At 47.5% G+C, this 27,956-nt stretch overlaps 2 protein-coding genes and 2 long non-coding RNA genes across 9 annotated transcripts in view; 2 read left to right on the forward strand and 2 right to left on the reverse strand.

The window, feature by feature from the left end:
- Positions 1 to 27,956, reverse strand: part of LOC309338155 — a 309,599-nt gene that overhangs the window by 75,877 nt on the left and 205,766 nt on the right. The gene's annotated exons all lie outside the window — the stretch shown is intronic.
- PTRHD1 (peptidyl-tRNA hydrolase domain containing 1) lies at positions 2,934 to 6,471 on the forward strand. Its single transcript, XM_081855116.1, has 2 exons — positions 2,934 to 3,154; positions 6,084 to 6,471. The coding sequence occupies exons 1-2, from the start codon at positions 2,960 to 2,962 to the stop codon at positions 6,252 to 6,254; spliced, it is 366 nt and encodes a 121-aa protein (XP_081711242.1). The 5' UTR covers positions 2,934 to 2,959; the 3' UTR covers positions 6,255 to 6,471.
- The window catches only part of NCOA1 (nuclear receptor coactivator 1), a 304,047-nt gene continuing 285,864 nt past the window's right edge, over positions 9,774 to 27,956 (reverse strand). For 3 of the 6 annotated variants that reach the window (XM_081854455.1, XM_081854456.1, XM_081854457.1), the window contains 6 exons: positions 26,565 to 26,666; positions 21,100 to 21,505; positions 18,666 to 18,840; positions 18,295 to 18,478; positions 15,421 to 15,507; positions 9,774 to 11,311 (listed from right to left, as the gene is read on the reverse strand). In XM_081854455.1, coding sequence (XP_081710581.1) covers positions 11,144 to 11,311; positions 15,421 to 15,507; positions 18,295 to 18,478; positions 18,666 to 18,840; positions 21,100 to 21,505; positions 26,565 to 26,666 — 1,122 coding nt within the window. In that variant the 3' untranslated portion in view covers positions 9,774 to 11,143. Of the gene's footprint in view, positions 11,312 to 11,428; positions 11,491 to 13,755; positions 13,838 to 15,420; positions 15,508 to 18,294; positions 18,479 to 18,665; positions 18,841 to 21,099; positions 21,506 to 26,564; positions 26,667 to 27,956 lie in introns of all 6 variants that reach the window. The other 3 variants (XR_014154526.1, XM_081854459.1, XM_081854458.1) reach the window with 3 other exon arrangements.
- LOC309338096 lies at positions 13,844 to 15,526 on the forward strand. Its single transcript, XR_014154699.1, has 2 exons — positions 13,844 to 14,344; positions 14,703 to 15,526. It is a non-coding gene; the product is annotated as an uncharacterized lncRNA (long non-coding RNA).

Consider the following 27,956-nt stretch of genomic DNA (forward strand, 5'->3'; position numbering starts at 1 on the left):
TCCTGTCGCTTCCAGAAACTGGTATTTAGAAGCATTGCCACCTCCAATCCGTGGGATAAATTAGCCTCATATAAACAACATGCCCAGGTGGGTTGTGCTCTGCCCTCCAGAGTCGAGGCAGTAATGCTCCTGAGCACCAGTTGCCGGCCTGATCCGGCTGCAGGGTGGCTCTTACACTTCTTCTCTGGTCTTCCTCAGCCATATCAGTGACTAGAAGACACACCTCTTGCGTCCCACCCCACCTGTGTGTGGCTCATTTATGTAATTTGTCCTCTATTTGATTGCAAAACAAACCAAGAAACCACAAAAGAAATAAAAACAATAAAATGATCAACAATAATATTTTCATACCCTACCCATTAAGAAAAATTGACATCCATGATGTAAATCTTTCAAACTTTTTAAAATAGTTATAGCTACCTTTCTATAGAGATACATATATACAGTGGTACCTCGGGTTACATACGCTTCAGGTTACATACGCTTCAGGTTACACACTTCGCTAACCCAGAAATAGTGCTTCAGGTTAAGAACTTTGCTTCAGGATAAGAACGGAAATCGGGCTCTGGCGGCGCGGCAGCAGCAGGAGGCCCCATTAGCTAAAGTGGTGCTTCAGGTTAAGAACAGTTTCAGGTTAAGAACGGACCTCCGGAACGAATTAAGTACTTAACCTGAGGTACCACTGTATTTTTTAATTCAATTAACTTTTAATAGCTTTTTAATTTGTCTACTTACCTACACTACCTATATAGTTTGAATTCTATTAATGTTTAATAGCTTTTTAAAATCTATCTATAGATTATACCCCCATCGTTCTGCCCGGACACTGAGGTCCAGTGCCGAGGGTCTTCTGGTGGTTCCCTCACTGTGAGAAGTGAAGTTACAGGGAACCAGGCAGAGGGCCTTCTCGGTAGTGGCACCTGCCCTGTGGAACTCCCTCCCACCAGATGTCAAAGAGAAAAACAACTACCAGACTTTTAGAAGACATCTGAAGGCAGCCCTGTTTAGGGAAGCTTTTAATGTTTAATAGGTTATTGTATTTTAGTGTTCTGTTGGAAGCCGCCCAGAGTGGCTGGGGAAACCCAGCCAGATGGGCGGCGTATTAATTAATTGTTGTTGTTTGTTGTTGTTGTACAAAGATGGGCAGTGTAAAAATAATAAGTTGTTGTTGTTATTATTATTATTATTATATACAATATATATTGAATTCTATTAATGTTTAGTAGCTTTTTAACCTATATTATTATTATTATATACAATATATATTGAATTCTATTAATGTTTAGTAGCTTTTTAACCTATATTATTATTATTATATACAATATATATTGAATTCTATTAATGTTTAGTAGCTTTTTAACCTATATTACTATTATTATATACAATATATATTGAATTCAATTAATGTTTAGTAGCTTTTTAACCTATATTATTATTATTATATACAATATATATTGAATTCAATTAATGTTTAGTAGCTTTTTAACCTATATTATTATTATTATATACAATATATATTGAATTCAATTAATGTTTAGTAGCTTTTTAACCTATATTATTATTATTATATACAATATATATTGAATTCTATTAATGTTTAGTAGCTTTTTAACCTATATTATTATTACTATATACAATATATATTGAATTCAATTAATGTTTAGTAGCTTTTTAACCTATATTATTATTATTATATACAATATATATTGAATTCAATTAATGTTTAGTAGCTTTTTAACCTATATTATTATTATTATTATATACAATATATATTGAATTCTATTAATGTTTAGTAGCTTTTTAACCTATATTATTATTATTATATACAATATATATTGAATTCAATTAATGTTTAGTAGCTTTTTAACCTATATTATTATTATTATATACAATATATATTGAATTCAATTAATGTTTAGTAGCTTTTTAACCTATATTATTATTATTATATACAATATATATTGAATTCAATTAATGTTTAGTAGCTTTTTAACCTATATTATTATTACTATATACAATATATATTGAATTCAATTAATGTTTAGTAGCTTTTTAACCTATATTATTATTATTATATACAATATATATTGAATTCAATTAATGTTTAGTAGCTTTTTAACCTATATTATTATTATTATTATATACAATATATATTGAATTCTATTAATGTTTAGTAGCTTTTTAACCTATATTATTATTATTATATACAATATATATTGAATTCTATTAATGTTTAGTAGCTTTTTAACCTATATTATTATTATTATATACAATATATATTGAATTCTATTAATGTTTAGTAGCTTTTTAATCTAGCTTTAATTCCATCAGCGTATACTATCTTTCTAATCTACCTACAGACCTACATAGTGAATTCTATTAGCGTTCAATAGCTTTTAATCTATTTACCTGCCTGCCTATATACCGCTCTATTTTGAATTCTTCCGTGACTCCCCTTCGCCTTCGGTCCCCGACAAATACACAGCTCGCGGCCTCTTTCCCCCGGTCGCGGCCCACTCCTCACTCACTCACCGCCGCCGCCGCCTTCCATCCTCCGCCCCGCCCCGCCTCGCCTCGCCCCGGCTGGCCGACCTGACAGGGTCACTCGAGCGCCGCCCTCGCCGGAAGAGCAGGCCGCCGTCTCCTCGGCAACCGCCGCGTTCGAAAACCCCGCGCGACCGGCGCCCAGCGACGGAAGTGCGTCACGCGCTGGCGTGCGCGGGGCGTCCTCGACGCTGTCCCGCTTTCGAAGGATAACCCTCAGAGCGGCCTCCTTCCGTTCGAGAAGGACTTTCCGTACAACAAGATGGCCGCCCTCGTGTGGAGATTTCCAACCCCCCAACCTCCCGCCGTCCTGGCGTCCTTCGCTCTCTTTTCCCCTCCCAGAATTCCGTTCGCCGCCATCTTCTTGGCGGAGCCCGGACTTCCGGGAGAGCGCGCCCCGCCTACCCGGGGCAAGATGGCGGCGCGGGCGCTGGTTCAGTACGTGGTGCTGAGGGGGGACCTTCGGCGGGAGCCCCTCTCGTGGCCCTTGGGCGCCTCGGTGGCGCAGGCCTGCCACGCGGCCCTGGCCGTGGTGCACGCGCACTACCAGCACCCGGACACGGCGGCCTACCTGGCCCAGGCCGGCAGCATGAGGACCGTCGTGCTCGAGGTGAGGGGGCCGGGGGGGGGGAGGGGAGAGGGTCTGTTTGTGTATTTGTCGTTGTGGAGTCGCTTAGTCGTGTCCGCCTCTTCGTGACCCCCTGGACCAGAGCAGGCCAGGCACTCCTGTCTTCCACTGCCTCCCGCAGTTTGGTCAAACTCATGCTGGTAGAAACAAAATAAAAAAAATCCTTCCAGTAGCACCTTAAAGACCAACTGAGTTAGTTCCAGGTATGAGCTTTCGTGTGCATGCACACTTCTTCAGATACCACGAAAGCTCATACCTGGAACTAACTCAGTTGGTCTTTAAGGTGCTACTGGAAGGATTTTTTTTATTTTGTTTTGACCATGGCAGACCAACACGGCTACCTATCTGTAACTCATTCTGGTAGCTTCGAGAACACTGTCCCACCATCTCGTCCTCCATCGTACCCTTCTCCTTGTGCCCTCCATCTTTCCCAACATCAGGGTCTTTTCCAGGGAGTCTTCTCTTCTCATGAGGTGGCCAAAGTCTTGGAGCCTCAGCTTCAGGATCTGTCCTTCCAGTGAGCACTCAGGGCTGATTTCCTTCAGAATGGAGAGGTTTGATCTTCTTGCAGTCCATGGGACTCTCCAGAGTCTCCTCCAGCACCAGAATTCAAAAGCATCCCATGTTCGGCGATCAGCCTTCTTTATGGTCCATTCATCACTACTGGAGAAACCATAGCTTTAACTACACGGACTTTTGTCGTCAAGGCGATATCTCTGCTTTTTAAGATCCTGTCTAGGATGCTGTTTATGTATTTACATGCCACCTTTTCCTCCCAAGGAGCTCAAGGTGGTCACGTGGTTCCCCATCCCAGTTCATTCTCAGAACAACCCTGCGAGGTAGGCCAGGCTAAGAGGAGGTCACCCGGTGAGCTCCGTGACTGGGCGGGAATTCGAACCTCGGCATTGGCCGCTTGGCTCATCAGAAGGACAACCCCCCCCAGGGTAGTACTTCCCAGTGGTCAGAGATGGCTGAGGAGTTACAGCCAGCCACATCTGGAGGGCTGTAGCCCCAGAGGGGGAGAGCAGCTGCCTTTGCATGCAGAAGGCCCCAGGTTCAGGCCCCATTGGCAACTCCAGGTAGGGCTGGGAGAGACTCTGCTGCTGGCTAGGGTAAAGGTCAAGGGACCCCTGACCATTAGGTCCAGTCGTGACCAACTCTGGGGTTGTGGCGCTCATCTCGCTTTATTGGCCGAGGGAGCCGGCGTACAGCTTCCGGGTCGCGTAGCCAGCATGACAAAGCCGCTTCTGGCGAACCAGAGTAGCGCACAGGAATGCCGTTTACCTTCCCGCTGGAGCAGTAACTATTTATCTACTTGCACTTTGACATGCTTTCGAACTTCTAGGTTGGCAGGAGCAGGGACTGAGCAACGGGAGCTCACACCGTCGCGGGGATTCGAACCGCTGACCTTCTGATCAGGAAGTCCTAGGCTCTATGGTTTAACCCACAGCGCCACCCACGTCTACTGGCTAGTGTTGGCAATACCAAATTGGACATGCCAGTGGCCTGGCTTGATACAACGACCCTTCCTTGGTTCTTCAGTAAATGGGGGGGATTGTGTCGCTTTGTGTAGGACAGCTAGCCCACCAGTCTTCCAGCTCAGCATTGGCCTGTGAGGGAAAGACCCAGAACGGCCAGTTAGTCTTCCTCTCCCCAATAACATGGCGTGGGGGTGGGTAACCTGTCTCTCATCCCTTTAGCCCCTTGTAATCAAGAGTCACTCCTGTGGCAACTTTATTAGAAACAGAGATATGAAAGCTAGGAGTGAAATGGGATCTTAAACCTAGGTTGTGGGCGCAACAACGGAATGTCCAGGTGTGCTTTTTTATAACAAGAATACAAAGCTGAAAATGAACTGCAGCTAAAATGTTGTGTTTATTTTTCACATGGTCCAGTCCTTCCTCTGCCCACCCCCTATATATTCTTAAAAGGGCCTCTTCTCCAGTCTTCAGAGAGTAGCTGGAAGTGGGGAGGCAGAAAACGGTCTTTCTTTCCTTTCACCCTGCAGATTTAATCTGAAATCTTAGGCACGGTACTGCACCCAGAGCTTGCGTTAATGAAATTCCCTGTCGCAAAATGCGTTGAGAACCATGGGAGTTTCGAACACTGTGTGGCAAAGTGGAGGATTAGAGGGGAGCTCTAGCAGAGTGCTTTGGGACAACTCTTTTTCCAACAGCAGCTTGTCTGTTTCAGGGGGCATGCAGGAAGTAACAGTGCCAGAGAAGGCCTGCAGGTGAGTGGCAGAGGCTCAATCTCTGGCATCTCCACATAGGGATGAGAAAAGACTCCTTGTCTGAAGTCTTTTGAAAGCTGCTGCCAGTCTGTGTGGACAATACTGAGCTAGATAGCCCACAGTATAAGGCAGCTTCTAGTGTTGGTGAAGGGCTGCAGCTCAGTGACAGCGTATCTGTTTTCCATGCAGAAGGTCCAGCTTCAATCTCCAGGTAGGTCTGGGAGAGACTCCATGTCTGAAATCCTTGCAAGTCACTACCAGTCTGTGGACAATACTGAGCTAGTTGGACCAAGAGCTTCCTGTGTCTCTGCCCTTGTGCTAAAGCTGAGGAGGGGGAACCTGCAGGCCTCCAGATATTGCTGGACTCCAACTTCCATCGTTCCTGCCCATAGGCCATACCTGCTAAAGCCGATAGGAACTGCAGTCCAGCAGCATCTGGTGGAAAGCCACAGGCTCCTAGTCTCTGCATTAGTAGAGCTCTCAGCTGATGCTGTTTATTTTATATTTTATAGTAAGTAAATTTCTTCTGGGATTCCTAGTTCTTCTGGTATTAAAAAGCAGAGGTGAACTAGACCTTCTGCTGTAACACTGGAAGCTACTGCAGTTCGGTATTGTTTTAATGTTGGGTGTTGTAGTAAGAATCTCATTTCCTTCCCCTGCCCACTTTTCTTTCCTTAGGCCCCAGATGAGTGTGCATTGACTGCATTAGCAGAGGTACTGCAGCAAAACAACATTGATCACAAAGTGTGGATTGAACAGCCAGAGAACATTGCCACTTGCCTTGCCCTCCGCCCATACCCTAAGGAGCGCGTACACCAGTACCTGAAGAAATTCAAACTGCTGAAATGATCTTATATATTTCTGGCCCTATTCAGGACGGGCCAAGAAAATCCAGTTCTCAGGTAGGCGCTTGTGGCCGAGAGTTTGTGGACAATTTGCAGTACCATGGTGAAGTGCAATAACTGAATCAGGAAACATCTTTTCATTGCATGTTGCTGCTAATGGTGGTTTCAACTGATGTGCGTCTCTGCAGATGATTAAAGAAGGGTTTGTTGAGACTGATAAAGAGCTGGGGTTCTTTTATTTTAGCATAAAACGCCTCTCTTATTTTAAGAAGAAACTTTTGATACACACCTTGATCAATTTAAAGATGAAAAAACCAGAGGCAGGATTCTGGGTGACATTGATCTGTGCCTGCTAAAATATTCTTGGGGGTTTGAAGCTGACAGCAGTATTCACGTTAGAGAGAAAAAAATATAGGGCTGTGGGGGGAAATCTGTGGCCTCACAGGTGATGTTGCTGGCAGCGTAGCCAGTGGTCTGGGCTGGCTAGGAATTCCAACATCTGAAGCAGTGGGGGAGCTTACATGCCAACATCTTGAGGGTCAACTCGCAGCATCATCCTTGACCTGCAGCCACGCTGGCTGGTGCAGAGGAAAGTTGGAGGCCTACCACAGTTGCAAGGCCACATGCCCCCCACTGTTTTATGTCTTGTTGCCTAGGAATTCCTTTTCCTTTATTAGCATTGTTGCCAAGATTGCACACATGGGAGGGGACAGCCAAGTAGATTGCTTTAAGGCAAAACGTGAGGTTATACTTGTCTCTTGGACTGATGCTATACTTTTATGAAAACAAAGCTTGCTCATTGACACCGATTGTTGTGCTAAGCTCAGAAGTGGGCTATCGAACAATGAAGGAGGCCATTTTTTGGGGGGGTAAAGACTTGGAAAATGGGTTGGGGTGGTTGTCTGCTTTTCACAAGTACAGTGGTGCCCCGCAAGACGAATGCCTCGCAAGACGAAAAACTCGCTAGAAAGGGTTTTCCATTTTTCGAGGTGCTTTGCAAGACGAATTTCCCTATGGGCTTGCTTTGCAAGACGAAAACGTCTTGCGGGTTTGCTTCCTTTCTCGTAAAACTGTTAATACCCGGGGAATCCGCGTTCCGCAAGACGAAAAAATCGCAAGACGAAGCAACTCGCGGAACGAATTAATTTTGTCTTGCGAGGCACCACTGTATGTAGGAATCTCAAAGGCCTTACTGGAATCTTAAAAAGTTTCTGACAGAATCACTCACCAAAGGTGCCAAGTAAACTTAGCAGTATTCTTAGGGATTGCAAACTGGTTAAAAGAAGCCTTTGCCAACTTGCTTCTCTCCCGACTCTTTTGGATTGTAACACCCATTGACCACAGTACTAGCTAACTTGTGTGAAGTCTGCAAACTGGACATGGGCGCAACAGCATACTGCCCACCTGAGTCCCAGTAGCTGGTAATCGGGGGCATAATGCCTCCAACATTGGAGTCCAAAATCAGGAGGGTCGTGGAAGTATTTCAAGACAGAGCAAGTGAATAACACTGTTTCTTCACAGCAGGCCTTCAAGGCTGTGCTCCGTGTTCCACAACTGTGTGCAAGAACCCATTGTCCTCAAAATGCAGCACTCAGTCACTGTGGCTGCATATTTCTGAAGTGTCTTGGGCATATAATTAACCACCTGCTTCAGTCTGGCTGTGGAAATTCCTGGCCATGCAATACCTAGATTTGTTATTTGGGATTCTTAAGTTTAACTACTTAAGTGTGTTTATAGCCTTGAAAAGGCACCAGAGCTGTGGCAGCTGGAATAGTTTGTTTCCGCTCCCCTTTTATTTCTGGGGAAGGTGGGGGTTCCTGATGTGCCGGACGAGTGCTGAAGCCCCACACATTCCTTGTTGTGGTCTGGGGGATAGGAGCTGCCATGCTTTGAAACTGAGCAGCTACTTGGACCAAGCTGCTCCCTAGAATCTATTACAGAGCCAGGTACAGTGGTGCCTCGCAAGACGAAATTAATTCGTTCCGCAAGTTTTTTCGTCTTGCGAGTTTTTTGTCTTGCGAAGCACGGTTTCCCATAGGAATGCATTGAAAATCAATTAATGCGTTCCTAGGGAGACCGCCTTCAGACCAGACTGTCCCCGGACCTCTTCTGAAGGCTGGTGGGGGGGGGGAGGACTTTTCTCCCCACCGCCAGGCTTCAGAACAGCCTTCTGAATGTTGGCGGTGGGGAGGAAAAACCCTCCTCCCACCGCAAGCCCCGGGAAGAGAGGAGAAGCTGCGCGCCTTCCCCTCTCTTCCCGGACCTGTCCTGAAGGCTTGCAGCGATTCACACCGCAAGCCTTCAGGACAGGTCCGGGAACAGAGGGGAAGGCGCGCGGCTTCTCCTCTGTTCCCGGGGCTTGCGGTGGGAGGAGGGTTCCCCGCTGTCCCGGAGATTTCCCTATGGGCTTTCGTCTTGCGAAGCAAGCCCATAGGGAAATTCGTCTTGCGAAGCCGCTAAAAAATCGGAAAACCCTTTCGTCTTGCGGGTTTTTCGTTTAGCGAGGCATTCGTCTTGCGGGGCACCACTGTAATAACGTAAGTAATAAATTGGACGTTACATTCAGCAACATGGTGGGTTTTCAGTTCTCTTCCGAGTGCTTCATGCCGGTGCTTGTGAGGTTTTTTGCAGGATTGAGCCATGTTGTGTGAATGGCAAAGCAAGGAAGGATTAAACCTTCCCAGGTCCCTGACTGCAACAGGAGGGAGCATGTTGTAGGGCTCTGAGGCCTGGTGCTGAATCATGGCCTTGCCCCGGCTTCATAAAAACTCCAGTACATGTGTGAAAGAGCAAGGAAGGAGTGTTGCTCTGTATAGCAGATCTCGGCACCTGAGGGTAGGCTCAGAGGTGCCCTGAAGGGTACACTTTAATAACTGTAGCATGGTCAAGAGGACTGCTATGCAACAATTTTTTCCTCCACCCCCAGGTCTAGCGCTGCTATCGCTCTTTCCAGAAACCGCTCAAAATGTGTTCTATAAGGATCTATAAACTAAGCTGGGATTGGTGGTGATGGTGGAACCACATATGGCGGCTGGCAGTCACAGAAAGCGTCCTAAAGTGTTAACAAACAACTGAGGGGTTAAATCAAAAGCCTTGCCGTCAGTTATTTGGTTTCCATTTGTTTTGCAATCGCAGGTAGCAGTCCTTCCTCCAGATCTCCATCATCCATTATGGACTGGTATACCTTTTTGTGTGTCCTATAGCTTGAATTCTAGATATTATCTTTCTTGGCCTTCCATAATTGCTGTTGCTATTTGGGTTTTTCTTTCTGTGCATCTGCAAGCAGGACTGGAACTAAGTTTGTAGTCAGGCTTTGTTAAATGCGTCTTGTTTGCTACTACGTGCTTTTTGTTTATCTGAAAAATCTGAATAAAAATGTTTAAAAGACTACCATGCATGGGCTCCCTTTCCTTCCTAGCCCTTCTCCCCATGAAGCCACTTCCCCACAGCCCACAAAAAAATCGCATACGCACACAGAGCTCCCCCCCACCTTGTCCTTTTTACGCAATAATGCAACATAAGCCACTGACTTTGTCTCTTTGTTTTTTTAAACTCTTGCAAATTCAATTAACAAAAAGCTACACAGTTTTGTTTTCACACATCAACAAAATTTCAGAAAGAGAAAGAGGAAAGAAATAACTCCCCCCCCCCGTCCAAAAGCAATGCTATTTAAGAGCAACCCCACCCCACCCCAAAACTAAAAAGAGAAGGAAACCAATTTATACAAGAGGTTTGAGCTATTTACACTGAAAAGGCCTCAGAGGGGGCAAAGAACAAGCTTGTCTCCCGTTCCACAGAGAATTGCCTTTTTTATTATTATAATCATCATAATCAATATTATTTTAAATAGTTTTAAGCTACCTTGGCTGTTAAACACAATCAAAGCAGAGAGAGAGAGAGAGGACTGCTTAATTTTTAATAAGAATTTTATCTACAATAGTAGCCCAAGGACGCAACTTTGCTGCAGGCTCCTGCTGTGAACCCCTTCCATTTCATCTCCAAAAGGTTACCGCATCACAAACCCTGTCGAAATGAAAGGAACGATGGCACAGCGTCGACCCTCGGCGTTTTGCTCCCCGAGCCACTGCTCCCCAGCCCTCCCGACCCCTAAAAAATATTGCAATTATTCCCCAAACTGTACTTGTGTGTCTGTCTTTTCAAAAATTATTATATTAGCTTTTTGTACGAGCTCCCCTCCCCTTTTTTCATATACACAGAGGCCTTTTTTTCGCTAAGGAGGCCGTCTATATACCAGCATAAAACATGGAAAAAAATGGGTCAAAATACTCTATCATCATCATCATGATTATTTCTTTAAAACCGACAAACTCACGATTGCTAGAAAAAGCTGATTGCACAAACAGGTTGGGAGGGGAGGGGGAGGCGGTCAGTCAAGGGCGTGTGCGTTTTTTAAGAACAGCTAAAAACATCCCAGAGACGAGACGAGTGCGATTATTCACCCAATTCCTGCTTCGCTGAAGACGCAAATCAGTGACAGATCCAGCTGAAACTGAGAACTCGACTCCCCTTCCTCCCCCCCCCAGCAAGACACCCCCCCTCGCTCTCATAACACGCTCCCCCCCCACCCCTTAAAACCAAGTAACCTCCATCAGGGATAAGAAGAAGCCAGCAACTGATTACAAAAATAAGGATCATCTGTCATTTTGGCTCAACTGTTTTGTCACTTTGCGACATCCATCATTACCTTTTTTTAAAAAAAAGAAAGAAAGAAAGGGGAGGGGGAACTTTTTTTTTTGCTCCAAACACTACGAGAATGGCTGCAAGTTTTTGAGATATCAAAAATCTCAGAAAAATATAATATATATATATTTATATTTATATATATATCTCTATGTCTTATTATTTAAATTTCACATTCCTTTGAAAAGCAGGTTATTCAGTCAGTAGCTGCTGCAGGAGGCTTTTCTGCTGGGCTTGGGGGGTCTGGGGGCCGGCAGAGGCTTTCTGGGCCCCCACAGGACCCGGCTGGTTCAGGTAGGGGTCTCCACCCACCAAGTTGACCGTACACTGCACATCAGCAAACACCTGCACCTGCTGCACCTGTCGAGAGAGAGAAAGAGAGGGGGGCCATTAGCCATGAGGCGCCGTCGGGGAGGTGAGAGGGGGGAGAGCTTCCCGGTGGACGGAGGCAGGTACTACGGTGAAGTGGAAACTCACTAGAGAGAATTCCTCTAGCCTGTAGTCACCACAGAGAAGAAGAACTCTTCTGTCTTCTTGCCCTACAAAAAGAAAACCGCTGCACTCATTTGGATCGGAGCTCAGAAGAAGTTCTCGCGTCAAAGGTTAAGCCGGGGCAACCCTGAGTTTCCAAACTGGCTGAGCAGGGCTGCAACAGGAAGGAATCCAAACCACCAGGCCCTGGGCAGCCCAGGAGGTCAATTTTCTCTGCCTTTCCCAACTGGCTGTCCCCACCCAGATGCTTTGGGCTGCATCTCCCATCATCCATGTATTTTTGTATGTATGCATTCTGCGTTTTCTGTATTGCGATTCTAATGTTGTGAACTGCCCTGAGATCGAAGTTTAATAAATAATAATCAGCCCTATTGGGCACAATCAAAGGAGTTGTAGCCCAAAGCGGATCTGGAGGGCACCAGCTTGGGGAGAAGACTGGCTTTACGTTTTGATCCAGACCCCTTTTCGCAAACTCTCTCCCAACGGTCAAGAATAATGGGGCACCACCTCCCACTGCGAGCCTTTCCTTGAAGTTGACGGTTCTCTCCCGTGGCTCCGGGGCAGAAGGCAGGTCTCTGTCACGAATGGCACCTGGAAGCAAGAGGGGCTGAACACCAAGTCTCAGAATATTTCCCCCAACGCCCCTTTGCCCTTTGAATTTTCCTCTCCTGCCGCCTTGGCTTTTCCCAGCATCTGCAGGCAGTAACGTCTACAGAATCAGATAACCCACATGCTGAAAGCGTCTCTCATAACAGGGCAATCCACGTTGTCCCAGAATGACGTAGTATGTGGACAGGTGCCTCAAAACAGTCTATCCCCGATGCCCACGTTTCATCTGTCCCTCTGGTCAGTGTCCACTCCGAGGCCCCCACCCCACGCCAGATCTTCATTCCTGTGCCCCATCTATCACCTTCCATTCCCCCTCCCACAAATGCCTAGGGACACAAAACTGCCTCCAGACACACAGAAATATTGCCCCGTTCTATTTAAGTCGCCCCTCTGCTCCCGAGTCAACACGTTCCTTGTTTGAGGGCCCCAGTGGGCGAAAAAACTGCTCTTGCTGCAAGAAAAGGTGAAAAGCCACAGTCGGGAGTTCGGTTCAAAGTCAAAGTGTGTGTTTTCATCTGGCTCTGGAGTGCCAAATCTCTGGGTAAAAATAAACTTGAGAGAAGAGCGTATGGAGCAGGGTAAAGAACAGACTCGAAATGCTACACGTCCCTCAATTTACGGGATATAGAGCAGTTTTGTGGGCCAAGGGAGTCGTTTCTGTAACCGTGAATTCCTCCTTGATCTAGAGCAGCCTTTCTCAACCTGTGGGTCCCCAGATGTTGTTGAACTACAACTCCCATCACCCCTAGCTAGCGAGGCCAGAGCTCATGGATGATGGGAGTTGTAGTCCAACAACATCTGGGGAACCACAGGTTGAGAACCGCTGAGAAGAGCATTGGAAGGGGGGCTAAGCAAGAGTTTATTGTGCCTCACCAACATCACCCCCCCCCCCAATTTGATACATTTTTTTTACTGCTCATATGGCTCTCCTGCAAAGAGGTTTTGAAACCTCTCAAGGCCCTCATTTTTAAATAAAATAATTTTAAAATGGTTTTAAAATAGTAACTGACCGTTCCCATAGGTTCCTCATTGAGATACTGTGATGCCAAAAGTAGCCCCCAATCCACAAATGTGTCAACTTTTAACAAAAGGGCATGGGCGTAGCTGCCCCCCTAAACCAATACAAATCTGAGGTTCTGCTCCCCTAACAAAAACCTGCCCCCCTAACAAAAATCCTGGCTACGCCCATGCAAAAAGGGTTATTTTTTACTGACCAGTCCTGAAGGTTCCGTGCTATGGTGCCAAAAAGTTTTTCTGATGCCCCAGACTTCAAAATGTGTCTTTTTGACTATATTCACTTTTATATTTTGTCCACACCCACTGGCCGTTTTGATGTGTGCCTCTCTTAAGGGCTGACCACGAGTCAAATTCAGCCTTTTCCCCTCCCAAAGGTTAGCCACCCGTGATCGAGAGCCATTGCTGCCCTTAAAATTCCAGTCAATGCCCTCCGTGTTTCTGAACTGATTGCAAGTCTGACTGTGGGCTGCAGGAAACAGAGGGCACTTGGGTGAATCTCCAAGGAAGTCAGATCCATTGCTATTTCATGTTGGCTGAATTGGAGAAGCTATCGCCCTGTGACTGCAGAACCCCGAAATGGGATCCAAACTGGCTCCTAGGAGACAGACTGACTAACCACCGTTTCCAGTGGGTAAGCAAGCTCAGTAAACCCTTGTTTGAAGCTAGCAGGATGGCGAAGCTCTTACCTGATAGCTTTACCATTCATTTGTATGGTTTTTAAGCCACAGTAGAACTCTGAAAAGCCTCTTCAATGTGAAAAAAGCACTCCTGAGAAATGTCAATTGGGCGAAGCAAATAAACGAAGGAAAACATTTTTAGTATTGAGAGTGTCAGCTTGCCCAAAGCGGGGGTGGGGGGTGGGGTGGGGCGGGGATGGAGAACTTGCGTCCCTCTGTATGTTATTAGATTCAAACTCCCATCAGCCCCAGCAGGGCCACTTTCAAAGAGGCCGTACCATTTAACGCACCAAGAGGAGGAGACCCAGCTGATTAATTGCATCTTAATTTCGTATGCAACTTTCAGCCCCGCATGTGAGAAGCAGCCCACCTAGATTTCCTAGATCCAATTCAATCTGGTTTCTGGCTTGGATTGGGGGCTGAAATCACCCTGATTGCTCTCATGGATGATCTACCTTAGAAGGAGAAGAAGGGTCTGTGTAACTTTTCTCAGCAGCTTTTAAAACCACCCTTCTGAACCAGTTCTCTGAGGTGAGGAGCTGGGGCCACTGCCCTTAACTGGTTCTGTTCCGACCTGAGAGCTGGCGGTGACACTAAAGTGGTGCCTCGCAAGACAAAATTAATCCGTTCCGTGAGGCTCTTCGTATAGCGGTTTTTTCGTCTTGCGAAGCAAGCCCATTGACGGCTTAGCGGATTAGCGCTATTAGCGGTTTAGCGGCTTTTAGCGATCAGCTGTTAAGCGGCTTATCAGCGGATCAGCTGATAAGCGGCTTAGGGTTTAGGAAAAGGGGGGAAAAGGGGGAAAAACCCCGCAGGAACTCGCAAGACATTTTCGTCTTGCGAAGCAAGCCCATAGGGAAATTCGTTTTGCGAAGCGCCTCCAAAACGGAAAACCCTTTTGTCCAGCGGGTTTTCCATCTTGTGAGGCGTTCGTCTTGCGGGGCACCACTGTACAGAGTTTCCCCAAGGCTCTATTTTGTCCTCCATACTGCTTTAACATCTACATGGAACTGCTGGCCAGGGTGCAAAATTTACTGGACACAAAAGTGCTTACCGCCCCCCCAAACACCCACCAGCCTGCCCCCGCCTCCATGTTAAATATGGCTTTCCCTCTCCTACTTAACCATCACTGGGCAGCTTGATCCTGAACCTACGAACTCAAGAAAGAATTTCTGTTCTCCTGGGGCAAGTGCTGAAGGAATCATAGAATCGGAAAGGACTGCGAGGGCCATCTAAGTCCATAATCCTGAAATTCAGGAATCTTTTGCCCAGCACAGGACTCAAACCCCCAACCCTGAGGTTAAGAGTCTCATGCTCTGCCATCATGAGTTCTATACACACTGCTGGGGCCCTGCCATGTGGGTTTTCATGTGCCATCTCTGTTGCTACGAGGATCTGTGTGGGCCTGAATGTGCAAGATTCACTGGCAAAAAACCCTCATGCAGACCTGCCAAAGCGAAAGAAAGGTGGCTGCCTTTGGTCAAATTTCAGGCAGGGCAGTCGTCTCCAGAGTAAGTGTGTGTTTCTGACCCCAAGGACCCAATTTGCTTGTAAGCCAAAGCCCTGCTGTTGTTCTGGACTGCTCTCCATGTTTTCAGAGGAAGTCCAAGGCAACCAAGGCTGCCGTTGCAGACTTCCCCGAGGCAGTTTTGGGCTTAGGAGAGTTTTACTGACCTGTGCTCCATCTGCTTCTGTTTTCAAAAGGTCAGAAGAGAGCTGGTTGCAGTAGAGACCTGCGGGTCTGAGAGCCTGGTCGTTTACCTGGGAGAGGAGGGAGGGGGGGGGAATAAAAATAAACCAGGAATTCAGAAATGGTTTGGAAGCAGCGTTTCATCCCAGTGTCTCTCCGGCAAATCTGGTCTCTCATCACCGGAAAAGGGAGACCAACGAACAACCAAGCACAATGGAAATGGTTGATGCAGCCCAAACTCACTAACTCTGCAGCTAGCCACTGATCTTCACACGCATACAAAATGAGAATCCATCGGGCATACCTAGGACCAGACTTGAAGTGGCTGTTAGTCACTCCAACCTCAACTGAATGGGGAGAAGCACAAGTCACCACACTGTTGGCCCAGGTCCATCCAGTCCAGGGTCCCCTTTTCCTTGGGGTCCAGCCAGAGGCCTCCAGAAAGCCGTGAAGCAACAGCACTCCCTTCCTGATTGCCCCTGAACACAGACGGATTTGTCTAATCCCCTTTAAAAACCATCTTTGGGGGCTTCCGGACCGATGGACAGAGGGCTCCCTGTGCTACACAGCTACTGCTCTTCCGCTGTAAGTTACAAGCAGAATTGCAATGGACTTTCCATAGGTGTGGATGTTAATTTTATTTCTGTGTGTTCTACCCAAAAGAGAGTCAGATCTTCCTTCCTTCCTCTCTTCCTGTCTCCTTCCTTTCATTTTTCTGTTCTTTCTTTCTGTCTACTTTAAAACCAGCTCATTTATTTAAGTGACATCAAGTTCTTGCATATGTGCATATGCTGTTAATTCCACACAGGGTGAGGAGATGGGGACTGTAGCTGCAAACAGAGAAAATAAGGAGGAGGAGGAGGGGGAGAATTTCTTCCAGGGCAGGGAAAAGGGAAAGAACTTGAGGGGGGGGGCACCCACTCAATCTTTCTTCTCTGCCTGCTTTAGCAGAGTAAGCCAGCGGCAATCAGCTTCTAGGGTCTCAGAAGCTGTCACTGCTGAGAGGTGCTGTTCTTTGTACTAACCAAGAGTTTTCAGGCTCTTGGTTCCCGCAGAAAGTGTAGTATCGCTCAGAGATGTCAATTTCTATAGTGTTTTTCAGAGAGGCCTTTCAAGCACCCTCTTGCTAGTCATGTTACTGCTAATCTCTGTTCATGCGCTGAATGGGGAAGAGAGACCCTCGCCACGTGCGTGAGCATCTTGGCCAATGGAGAGTCACACTTCAAGCTTGATAAAAATAACATCTACTTTGAAACTTCATGGGTGATTCCCATGGCGTAAAATGTGGTTTTCCCTCTACCAGCTGCGTATCAAAGTAGCTTAAGTTAGAAGACAAAAGTGTCTTTTAACTTTCCAGTGAATTTCAACATGCCTTGGAGCTCAATGGAATACCTGGGCAGGAGTCCTGGGGCCGGTGGGACACTTAAAAACAGCAGAGTGGGCAGGAAAGAGCAGACTTTTAAAACCGACTCAGTGCCCCGTTTTATGCTCTTAAAAGCTGCTTAGAGACTCTTTACGTAGCAAGCGACTGCTAAACTGAATTAGCAATATTATTATTTAATAATAATATTAAATAATAGGATTGCAGAATTGTAAAGTTGGAAGGGATCCCCCAACGATCATCTAGTCCAACCCTCTGCGTGCAGGAATCACAGCTAAAGAATCCCTGGCAGATGGCATTCCAGCCTGTTTAGAAACCTCCAAGGAAGGAGAGGCTGGGTCCTCCCTTCTGCAGCAGCAGCAGAGAACAAGCTTGCTCCATCTTCTGTGTGACAGCCCCTCAAGGCTCTCATTTCACCAGGCTATCGTATTTGGAGACGGGAAGCAATTGGGCAGAGAGGACTGTCCAGCACTTCCTCCGGCTGCTGCTGCCCTCTGCTGGTGGGAAGGAGAAGTGGCCAATGGCAGAAGTGCTTAGCACCCCTTCCTTGCCAGTTGTTTTCTTGCCCTCCACCCCACTGACAGGGATCCAGGTTCTACCACCAAGCCACTGTCTGCTTACGGTTGCTGTTTTCAGTGGCTTTTTGTCTCGCTGATCTTGCCACCACCATTATGAATTATTATTATTTAACTGAATGTATATACCGCCCTAAGGGACAGCGGGTGGCGCTGTGGTCTAAACCACTGAGCCTAGGGCTTGCCAATCGGAAGGTCGGCGGTTCGAATCCCCGCAACAGGGTGAGCTCCCATTGCTTGGTCCCTGCCAACTTAGCAGTTCAAAAGCACATCAAAGTGCAAGTAGATAACTAGGTACCACTCTGGCGGGAAGGTAAATGGCATTTCCGTGCGCTGCTCTGGTTCACCAGAAGCGGCTTAGTCATGCTGGCCATGTGACCCGGAAAAACTGCCTGCGGACAAACGCTGGCTCCCTCAGCCAGTAAAGCAAGATGAGGGCCGCAACCCCAGAGTCGTTCACGAATGGACTTAACTGTCAGGGATCCTCTACTCTATACAGTGGTACCTCGGGTTAAGTACTTAATTCGTTCCGGAGGTCCGTTCTTAACCTGAAACTATTCTTAACCTGAAGCACCACTTTAGCTAACGGGGCCTCCTGCTGCTGCCGTGCTGCCAGAGCACGATTTCTGTTCTCATCCTGAAGCAAAGTTCTTAACCTGAGGTACTATTTCTGGGTTAGCGGAGTCTGTAACCTGAAGCGTCTGTAACCCAAGGTACCACTGTATACCACCTTATACCCAGAGGTCTCAGGGTGGTTCACAGAATAAAATCAAAGTATAAAACCGCAAAATACAGAATCAAAACAACCCAATAAACCGCCCCCACATGGGCCTGGGCCTTGGCCTTGGCCTGCCCTCCCTCCCTCTCTCTCTGCGTATGAAGAGTCAGCTGCTTCCACTGACCTGCTCGGAGCACAGCTGGTTCATGCCTTGCACCTGCAGCTGGCTCATGGGCATCTGGCCAGCCATTGGGTTCATATTCTGGACGTTGGCGTTCCCGCCGGCCATGGAGACAGTGATGCTCATGTTGTTGTACATTCCCTGCTGGGCTGGCGGAGGCTGGGTCTGCCCAGCTTGGCCAAAGACACTGCAGACCGAAGAAGGAGACAGAGAAAGAGGTTGTTATGCACAGAGCAACTTGTCAGATTTTCAGGGGTGCCAATTTTCTGTGTGCCCCTTGCCCCCACCCCAATCTTTCCTGGGTCCTGGAACATTTAAAGCGTGGGAGTTAAGGCTATGGAGGCGTAGGCTCTGCACCTTCGGGCCTGGCTTACTTGTTACTCCCCATGGGTCCTTGCTGCCAGGTCTTCATATCGGGCGACTGGTACCCAGGCGTTGGCGGAGCCGACTGGAGCATGGGGCTCTGAGAAGGAGGGATCTGCGGAGACATCAAGGGGCTGCTGGGGCTGAGCGACGGGGCAAATGCCGCCTCCCCTTGCTGGTTCATTCCTGGGGAAAGAAGAGAACGACAATCCTCGGCATGAACCTACATGAACCCCGAAGGACCCAGAACACCATCTGTTTAGAGATCCCTACTTAAGGCCTGGTGCCGCAGACCTTCCTCCCAATACCCTGCTGTCTGTGCCAGCTGTTACGGAAGGGAGAGATGTGAGAGGCCGGGAAATCCACCTCCACGTTCCTACCTGGCGCCTGCTGACCTCGAGGCCTGCATTTTGTTCAGCTGGAAATATTATTTTATGTGGTTGCCATTTTGCTCATTTACCTTATGACAGAATTGCTGGGTTGCTTATGGGTCCTGTTTATATGACTCTTGGTAATTTTTGTATACTATTTCTGCACCCCACCCCCTGTTTATTTTTACTACCATATTTTTCGCTCTATAAGTCACACTTTCCCCCTCCTAAAAAGTAAGGGGAAATGTGTGTGCATCTTACGGAGCGAATGCAGGCTGCGCAGCTATCCCAGAAGCCAGAACAGCAAGAGGGATTGCTGCTTCTGGGATTCAGAATATTTTTTTTCTTGTTTTCCTCCTCTAAAAACTAAAAACTTATGGTCTGGTGCGTCTTATAGAGCAAAAAATACAGTACTTTGTTCCCTGCTCTTGGATTGAAAACACTGAATGAAAAGCAAGCTATGAAGACTATAAGTAAGCAAATATGATGCCGTCTAAGCCGCCGGGCAGTTGCAAGACTTTATCTCCAGGGAGAAAGACTGGGAATCCTGCAAAATCTGAGTTGGGATTCAGACACAGGGTAGTTCCAGCGACCCCCAATTAGAATATCGTGGAAAATTTCATTTATTTCAGTAATTCAACTTAAAAGGTGAAACTAATATATGAGATAGACTCATGACATGCAAAGCGAGATATGTCAAGACTTTATTTGTTATAATTGTGATGATCATGGCGTACAGCTGATGAAAACCCCAAATTAACAATCTCAGAAAATTAGAATATTAAATGAAATCAGCAAAACAAGGACTGCAAATAGAATTACTGAAATAAATGAACTTTTCCACAATATTCTAATTTTTTGAGTTTCACCTGTACTTGGCAGGTGGCCTGACAGGCCTTGGCCATCAGTAGATGTCATGGATGAGTTTGTGTCAGGGCTTATCTTGAAGGCAGGGGAGCCTAGAAAGCGGGAAGTAAAAGGCTAACTGCTTAGAAGCAACTGAAGAGAATGCTTGTTTCTGCCACATCCACACCACGCCTTAGAATCACATGACTTCCCCCAAAGAATCATGGGAATCGTAGTTTACACCTCACAGAGCTACCATTCCTAGCTCCCTCAAGAAACTACACTTCCCACAATTCTTTGGGGAATGAACATACTTCAAATGTCTGGGATAGATGTGACCAGTTGAAAGGCAAATCCATTTTCACACACTACCTAGCAGCCCTAGGGACCTTGTGGCTCATATTTCATTAAACTGGAAATACAAATTTAAGTTGTTGTGATTCTGCTTGTTCACCTTATGTTAGAATTGCTTGGTTGTTTATCGGCCCCGTTCATGCAATTTTTGTAATATTTCTGCATTGTCTTCCCTCTGTTTCTTTTTATTACTTCGTTTTCTGCTCTGGGATTGAAGACACTCCACGAAGAGTGTGCTACAAAGACTGAAAAGAAATAAAGGGCTGCTGGCCCATTCCTTTTGGCTTACTCTCATCTCACACCAAACAGGTGTTGTGGGATTTTTGAAGCACAGAAAACCTTGCAAAAGTGTGGAAGAAGGTACAGGGTTATAAAGACTAGGACTAGCCGCCTGAGAAACAGTTTCTATCCAAATGCGATTTTGGTTTTAAACGCAGTGTAAAGAGTCTCTACGGGAGTATATTGTATTTAAAAATGGGGTATCAAAGTTTTTAGGGGGCTAACCAGGCTGGGATAGCAGGCTTGTTGGGTTTTGGATGTCTTATGTAGATTTTTCAATTTTGTTGTTCTGTATGGGACAATGACAATAAAGATTATCATACCATATCGTATCTGACTAGACAAAGCAGGGAGGAGCACACAAGGCCCTCTTAAACCTTTCCAGGCTTCTGAATTGTCTGCTTCCAGCCGGAGGCGGAACAGTCCATAAGGCAAGATGCAAACCCTCATTTTCTGCCCAGGAGAGGAAAAAGTGTTAAGTAGCCAGACTACCATTAGCTTTGGCAAAGCCCTTGCCTCACCTCTCTCTCTCTCTGAGTAAGACACAATGGAGCAGAATCCCACCCCCCTTTAGCAGGCCCAGCCCGGGACGCACCTGATCCTGAATACTGGAAGATGTTCTGCTGCATCTGAGGGTTCATGCCAGGGCCGAACTGCCCTCCTCCGACTCCTGCCATCATCCCCCGGTTCACCATGCTGTTGCGACCGGCCAGCGCCGCCTCGGGGTTGGACGCCAGCTGCGAGAAAGGGCTGGTGGAGGTCGGGGGGTTTCCTGGGCTCGTACCGTAGTTGGGGGGGAAGGGGAACTGCTGCGGGGGAGCCTGGGGGAGGCGCCCGGCCCCCAGCGGCACGGGGACCCCGGCCGAGGGGGGGAGGCTGCCCGCGAAGCTCTGCTGCTGCCTCATCAGCATGGCTCGTTGCTGCATCAGCTGCCTCTGGCGGTGCTGCTGGCTGTACAGTTCCCTCTGGCGCTGGGCCAGCATCTGAGCGTTCAAGGGCGGCTGAGGAGGACAAGGAGGAAGAGACAAAGAGATTAGGGGACGAGGAAGGTGGCACGGAGAGAGACGAGCAAACAGAGGGGTTTTTTCCAAATGAAACGAAGGGGTTTTTTAAAAATGAAATGAAGAGTGACTAGTGTGGTGCCACAGGGTTCTGTCTTGGGCCCGGTCTTATTCAACATCTTTATCAACGACTTGGATGATGGACTCAAGGGCATCCTGATCAAATTTGCAGATGACACCAAACTGGGAGGGGTGGCTAACACCCCAGAGGACAGGATCACACTTCAAAACGACATTAGGAAGAACTTCCTGACAGTAAGAGCTGTTCGACAGTGGAATTTGCTGCCAAGGAGTGTGGTGGAGTCTCCTTCTTTGGAGGTCTTTAAGCAGAGGCTTGACAACCATATGTCAGGAGTGCTCTGATGGTGTTTCCTGCTTGGCAGGGGGTTGGACTCGATGGCCCTTGTGGTCTCTTCCAACTCTATGATTCTATGATTCTATGAAACCTCCAGATTTGAAAAAAGAGCTGTTAGAGAACAAAACAAAATTACCCCCCTCCAATGTACAGTCATACCTCGGGTTGAAGTAGCTTCGGGATGAATATTTGTGGGTTGTGCTCCGTGGCACCCGGAAGTAACAGAGCGCATTAATTCCGGGTTTCGCCACTCGCGCATGCGCTCAAAATGATGCCACGCGCATGCGCAGAAGCACCGAATCACAACCTGCACACGTGCAGACGCAGGTTGCATTAGCTTCTGGATGCGAACAGGGCTCCGGAACGGATCCCGTTCGCATCCAGAGGTACCACTGTACAAACTAATCCTAGAATGGTATGCAGAAGATGAACAGGTTAAATCAGTAATAATACACTGGGGCAAGAGATTTCGGGTATAACATGCAATTTACAGCATGGGAGAAGTTACGGAATTGGGATTTAAAATTCGCAGCATGTTACATATGAAAATGATGTACCGTTGATATTTAACTCCCAGTAAATTAACACAAATGTATAAAACTGGGTCAAATATATGTTGGAAATGTAAGGAAAAAGAAGGAACCTTTTATCGTATGTGGTGTTCATGTAAGGCAGGAAAAGAATTATGGGAGATGATATAATGAACTGGAAAAAAATGTTTAAAGTAACATTTCTTAAAAAACCTGAAGCCTTAGGAATTTTAGGTGCTGAAATCTCAAGAGAGAAGAAAAGACTATTCATGTACACAGCCACGGCCACGTGGATGCTACTAGCCCAGAGATTGAAAGATTATAAAGTCCCTACCAGAGAAGAATGGCAGATCAAGTTGATGGACTGCCGTATTTTTCGTCCCATAGGACGCTCCGTCCCATAGGACGCACCTAGTTTTTTGGGGGGGAAATAAAGGAATTTTTTCCCCTTTATTTCCCCCCAAAAGCAGGTCAGGGAAACCGAATCAGGTCGAGGAACGGCGCTGCGCCTCCCTGCTGTCCCTCCCCACTCTTGCAGGGCTCCCCACGCTGCGGATGTCTACCCGGTGCACGGGGCGCTCTGCTTCAGGGTGTCCCGCCTGCCGGGCGGCAGGCTGCTATCCGCAGCGTGGGGAGCCCTGCAGAGAACTCCCGCAGGGCTGCCTAGGCTGTGGATGTGTTCCCGAAGCGCCGGGCGCTCTGCTTTCAGGGCACCCAATGCTCCGGGAAGCAGGCTGCTATCCGCAGCCTAGACAGCCCTGCTGGACCTCCTGCAGGGCTGCCTAGGCTGCGGATGTCTTCCTGAAGCCTGGAGAGCGAGAGGGGTCGGTGCGCACCGACCCCTCTCGCTCTCCAAGCTTCAGCGAAAGCCTGCATTCGCCCCATAGGACGCACCCAGATTTCCCCTTCATTTTTGGAGGGGAAAAAGTGCGTCCTATGGGGCGAAAAATACGGTATGTTGAAATGGCAAAAATGACCAGAGAAATCAGGAAGACCAAAACTTTAATAAGGAATGGGGGAAATTTTATAATTTATCTTAAAAACCCTGTAAACAGTTAAAACTATTAGCAGGACTGGAATAACACTTGTAGTTTAATGGTGAATTTTGGACATAATAGAGATATAAAATATTTGGATTATTATAAAAGATGCAGGAGGAAATGACTACCAGTAGGACCCACAAAGGGCAGGAGGGAAGTCCAGGAGATTCTTTGGACTCTTGTCTTTATGTTGTATTTTGGATAAGGTAAAGGGACCCCTGATTATTAGGTCCAGTCGCGGACGGCTCTGGGGTTGTGGCGCTCATCTCGCTTTAGTGGCCGAGGGAGCCGGCGTACAGCTTCCGGGTCATGTGGCCAGCATGACTAAGCCGCTTCTGGCGAACCAGAGCAGCGCATGGAAATGCCGTTTACCTTCCCACCGGAGTGGTACCTATTTATCTACTTGCACTTTGACGTGCTTTCGAACTCCTAGGTTGGCAGGAGCAGGGACCGAGCAACGGGAGCTCACCCCATTGTGGGAATTCAAACCGCCGACCTTTTGATTGACGAGCCCTAGGCTCTGTGGTTTAACCCACAGCACCACCCGCATCCCTTCTACCTTACGGATGTACTTTTCCTACAAATTGTGGCCTCCACATCTGTTCCATCTTCCTACTCTCTGTGTTTGTGTGTGTGTGTGTCTCTGTGTGTGATAGATAGATAGATAGATAGATAGATAGATAGATAGATAGATAGATATAGATAGATATAGCGCAAATAGCCCAAGAGCCTGGAAGTGCAGACACTTGGGGGGGGGGGGGGAGAAACCAAAGAGTGGAAAGATCACAAAGTTCTGCCCTGTGACTTGAGAAAGTGTCCTCCACAAACCTTCCCAAGCTCAGTAAGGACTTAAGAAGAGCCTGCTGGGCCAGGCTACTGGCCCACCCATAGCAGCACCCTGTTCTCACATAGGCCCATGATGGGAAAAACCCACAAGGGGGGCCTGAGCACAAGGACACCCTCCCTTCCTGCCGCTTGCCCATCACACAACAGGATCTGCCAGGGTAGAGACACAGCAGGCAGCCCCAGAAGTTCTTAAGAGATGCAGAAGTCAGTTTGGAGCAACACCGCTGCAACCTTAAGATCTCTTCCTTGTTCAGCTGTGGTGTGGAGCAGCCGTGAGCAAATATTCCTGCTCTCTGTTGTTGTGCTTGGTGCAGCTGCTAGCTTGGGGGAAAAAGTGTGGAGATACACCAGCTGCCTCTCCTGCTCCTACCAGCGGCTTGCTCGCCTCGAAGAACAGCTGCTGCTTGTCTCTATGACTATGTATACGCGTTCCTTTACAACCCTATGCCTTATAGCCCACAAGCTTATCCCTCCCCCTACCAGGCCGCTTGGAAACTCAACCCAACTCCTTTCCGTTTCCTCTTGCCCAGCTCAATGAGACTCTCTACATTTTGCAAGCAAGAACTGCCTAAGAACGTCGCAAGAGCCCTTGGGGTGGTTTAAAAGAGGACTGGAGAAATTCATGGGGGGGGGCAGAAGTGCTTCTGAACGCTGGTTGCTGGAAACCGAAGGCAGGGGAAATGTCCTTGTTCTGCTCCCTTGTTTCCTTTGGCCTGATCCAGCAGGCTGTTCCTATCTTCTTATCACCTCTCCTAGCACCCGCAGAATATTCCTCTCTTGGGAGCAACCAGAACCCCAATCATGGGAGCAGGTATTTACGGAATTCACTGATGCTTCCTGTCTGATGTCCAATTCCTTTCCTAAGAGTTCCTGGCAACACATGTGCTGTTTCCACCGCTGGTGCTACACTTGGTCGATGTATCCAGAGTTGACCACTCTGAACCAACTGGAAGCCAAGCTTTTTTAAAATTATCTATTGGAGTATCCCTCCATCAAGCGTACTGATTCAAGAGGGGTGGTCGCTGGGTGAAGACGTGGATCACTGAGCATAAGCCATTGGTGATCTTTCTTGTGCAGAAGTCACAAAACTTTAGAGAAACCTGGTTGCTGATTTGATTACTGGGCCAAAGTTCCAGGTGCTACTATCAGTATATTAACAACTTGGGGCCAGTTTACCTATGAGACCACCTTATTAGAATAATTAAGCGTGACGTGCCTAATTGGTTTACGATCCCAATTAGGTGCAGTTTATAGCCGATCCTCGGGTCCGGCACGTTTCCCCTGCGCCGATGCTTCGCTCCGTCACGCCTTGCAGAGTAAACACAGCGGAGAAAAACCGTTGCTTCAGATCCATGCAAACACACGAAACGTTTGTGTGTTTATCAGTCCTTTATTGCAGCAGAATATTTACAACTCAGCATTTCTCAGATAGACTCTCCCGGGCTTCTAGCACACATGGCTAATGGCTGCTGTCTCTCTCGAAGACACACAGAACAGTGAGAAAATCTCCTCCCACCTTCCAAACCTGACGTCAGAATGTGAGGCATCACTCAGAACATCTTAACCCTGTAAGTTCTGAATCCCAACACCCCCTCTTGCCTTGCATTCTGACGAGACCTGTGGATGTACCTTTACAAACCTCTGTGAGATCAATCCCTTCCCCAATGCCTTGCGCCCTCTCCTGGCGTTCCTGTCAGGCATCTGTGGAACATCCTCACAACTCTCAGATTCGCATTGTGCGAAACTTACCCACTTACCCTAATTGTGCCCACTTGATCGCTTTGAACAGTCGAACTGGTCCTGTTGCAAGTGCCACATAACACCCGTCCTCCATTTCTAGGAACTCAATCTTCGAGAGTGGCAGAACCTACACTTTGGAACTCCCTGCCTCTTGATATCAGTCAGTTGCCTCCACTTTTGGTGCCGGATAAAAACATTTCTGTTCAGGCAAGCTTACCCAGATGTCTAGAAGGACGATGTGAGTTGTAATCTGCTTTTAATCTTATTTTAACTTTTCAAATGTTTTAATTTTTATGAAATAAATTACTAGAACAAACAAATAAGGCAGAAAGAAAAGCCCACCCTTTTCCAGATTAAACAGTGTGTGTGTGTGTGTGTGTGTGTGTGTGTGTGTGTGTAGTTCCAACCCTGCCACTGGTTGGTGCCAAGCTCTACAAATACAGGGCCTCAGCTGTGCTGGCCCCAGTGACCACAAAGGCATCGCTTACCTGTGGCGCCATCTGCTGCTGCATTCCTGTCCTCATGCCGATGCCGCCTGCAGAGTTCACCGCAAACTGGTTCAGGATAGCCTGCCGATTTTGGTGTATCAGCTGCAGAGAAGGCAAGAAGGGAGACCTCAGGGTGTGACAGACTGCCGTTTGGGCACAGATGCCCTTTGGCTAACAACACTTGCTGCAAGAGAGCCTCCAGGAGAGGTTTGGAGAAAGAAAACCTCGGGGGGGGGGGACCTTGCGCACACAAAATGCTCCCTTTTCCGCCACATCTGTTGCTCTGGTGTTCTGAACCCAGGAAGGGCCACCAGGAGGGCTGCTTGCATGTTAAGAGAAAGCCCAGTGATGAAAGCAGCTGTGCAGATAAGGGAGAGGTGTGGCCGTGCCTGGACCAAATCTTCCAGGCAGCCTTTGGCAGCTGGACAGAGCGCGTTTCAGTGGTCCCTCCAGCCACTTCCCCAAAATGGCCCCGAGGTCCTTAAAATACAGTACAATTGAACCTCGTGCGCACTTAAATAGCACGGTTTCAAACATACGCAATTGAAGGCAGGCTGGCAGAAATTGTGTGAGTTTGACGACAACAACAGTAACAAACAATAAATGCAAGCGATGTGGAGAACTTGAAATCTCTTTCTGTGCTGTGTCTGCTTGGGGGTTTCCTGGTGGGGAAAGAGCTTTTAAACTTCCTGGCTTTCTTGGGGCAGGGGGAAGGCATGCGCGTGAGCATGCTGATTGTGGGGTGCTCTGGCGGGACCTCGCGCAAGTACCCCTAGGCTTCTGGAGGAAATAATAATAATTTATTATTTATATGCCACCCATCTGGCTGGGTTTCCCCAGCAACTCTGGGTGGCTCCCAACAGAATATTAATTATAATAATAATGAAAAGCGACAAAACATCGAACATTTCCCTAAACAGGGCTGCCTTCAGATGTCTTCTAAAAGTCAGATAGTTGTTTATTGCCTTGACAGCTGCTGGGAGGGTGTTCCACAGGGCGGGTGCCACCACCGAGAAGGCCCTTTGCCTGGTTCCCTGTAACCTCGCTTCTCACAGGGAGGGAACCACCAGAAGCCCTTGGAGCTGGGCCTCAATGTCTGTGCTGAACGATGGAGGTGGAGACTCTCACTGGGGCATGATCTCCCCCCTTTCGCTTCTAGCCACAGGAAGGTTCATAGAATCATAGAGTTGGAAGAGACCACAAGGGCCATCGAGTCCAACCCCCTGCCAAGCAGGAAACACCATCAGAGCACTCCTGACATATGGTTGTCAAGCCTCTGCTTAAAGACCTCCAAAGAAGGAGACTCCACCACACTCCTTGGCAGCAAATTCCACTGTCAAACAGCTCTTACTGTCAGGAAGTTCTTCCTAATGTTTAGGTGGAATCTTCTTT

The sequence above is a fragment of the Podarcis erhardii genome, assembly GCF_964252035.2.
Source record: "Podarcis erhardii genome assembly, chromosome: 3".
NCBI lineage: Eukaryota > Metazoa > Chordata > Lepidosauria > Squamata > Lacertidae > Podarcis > Podarcis erhardii.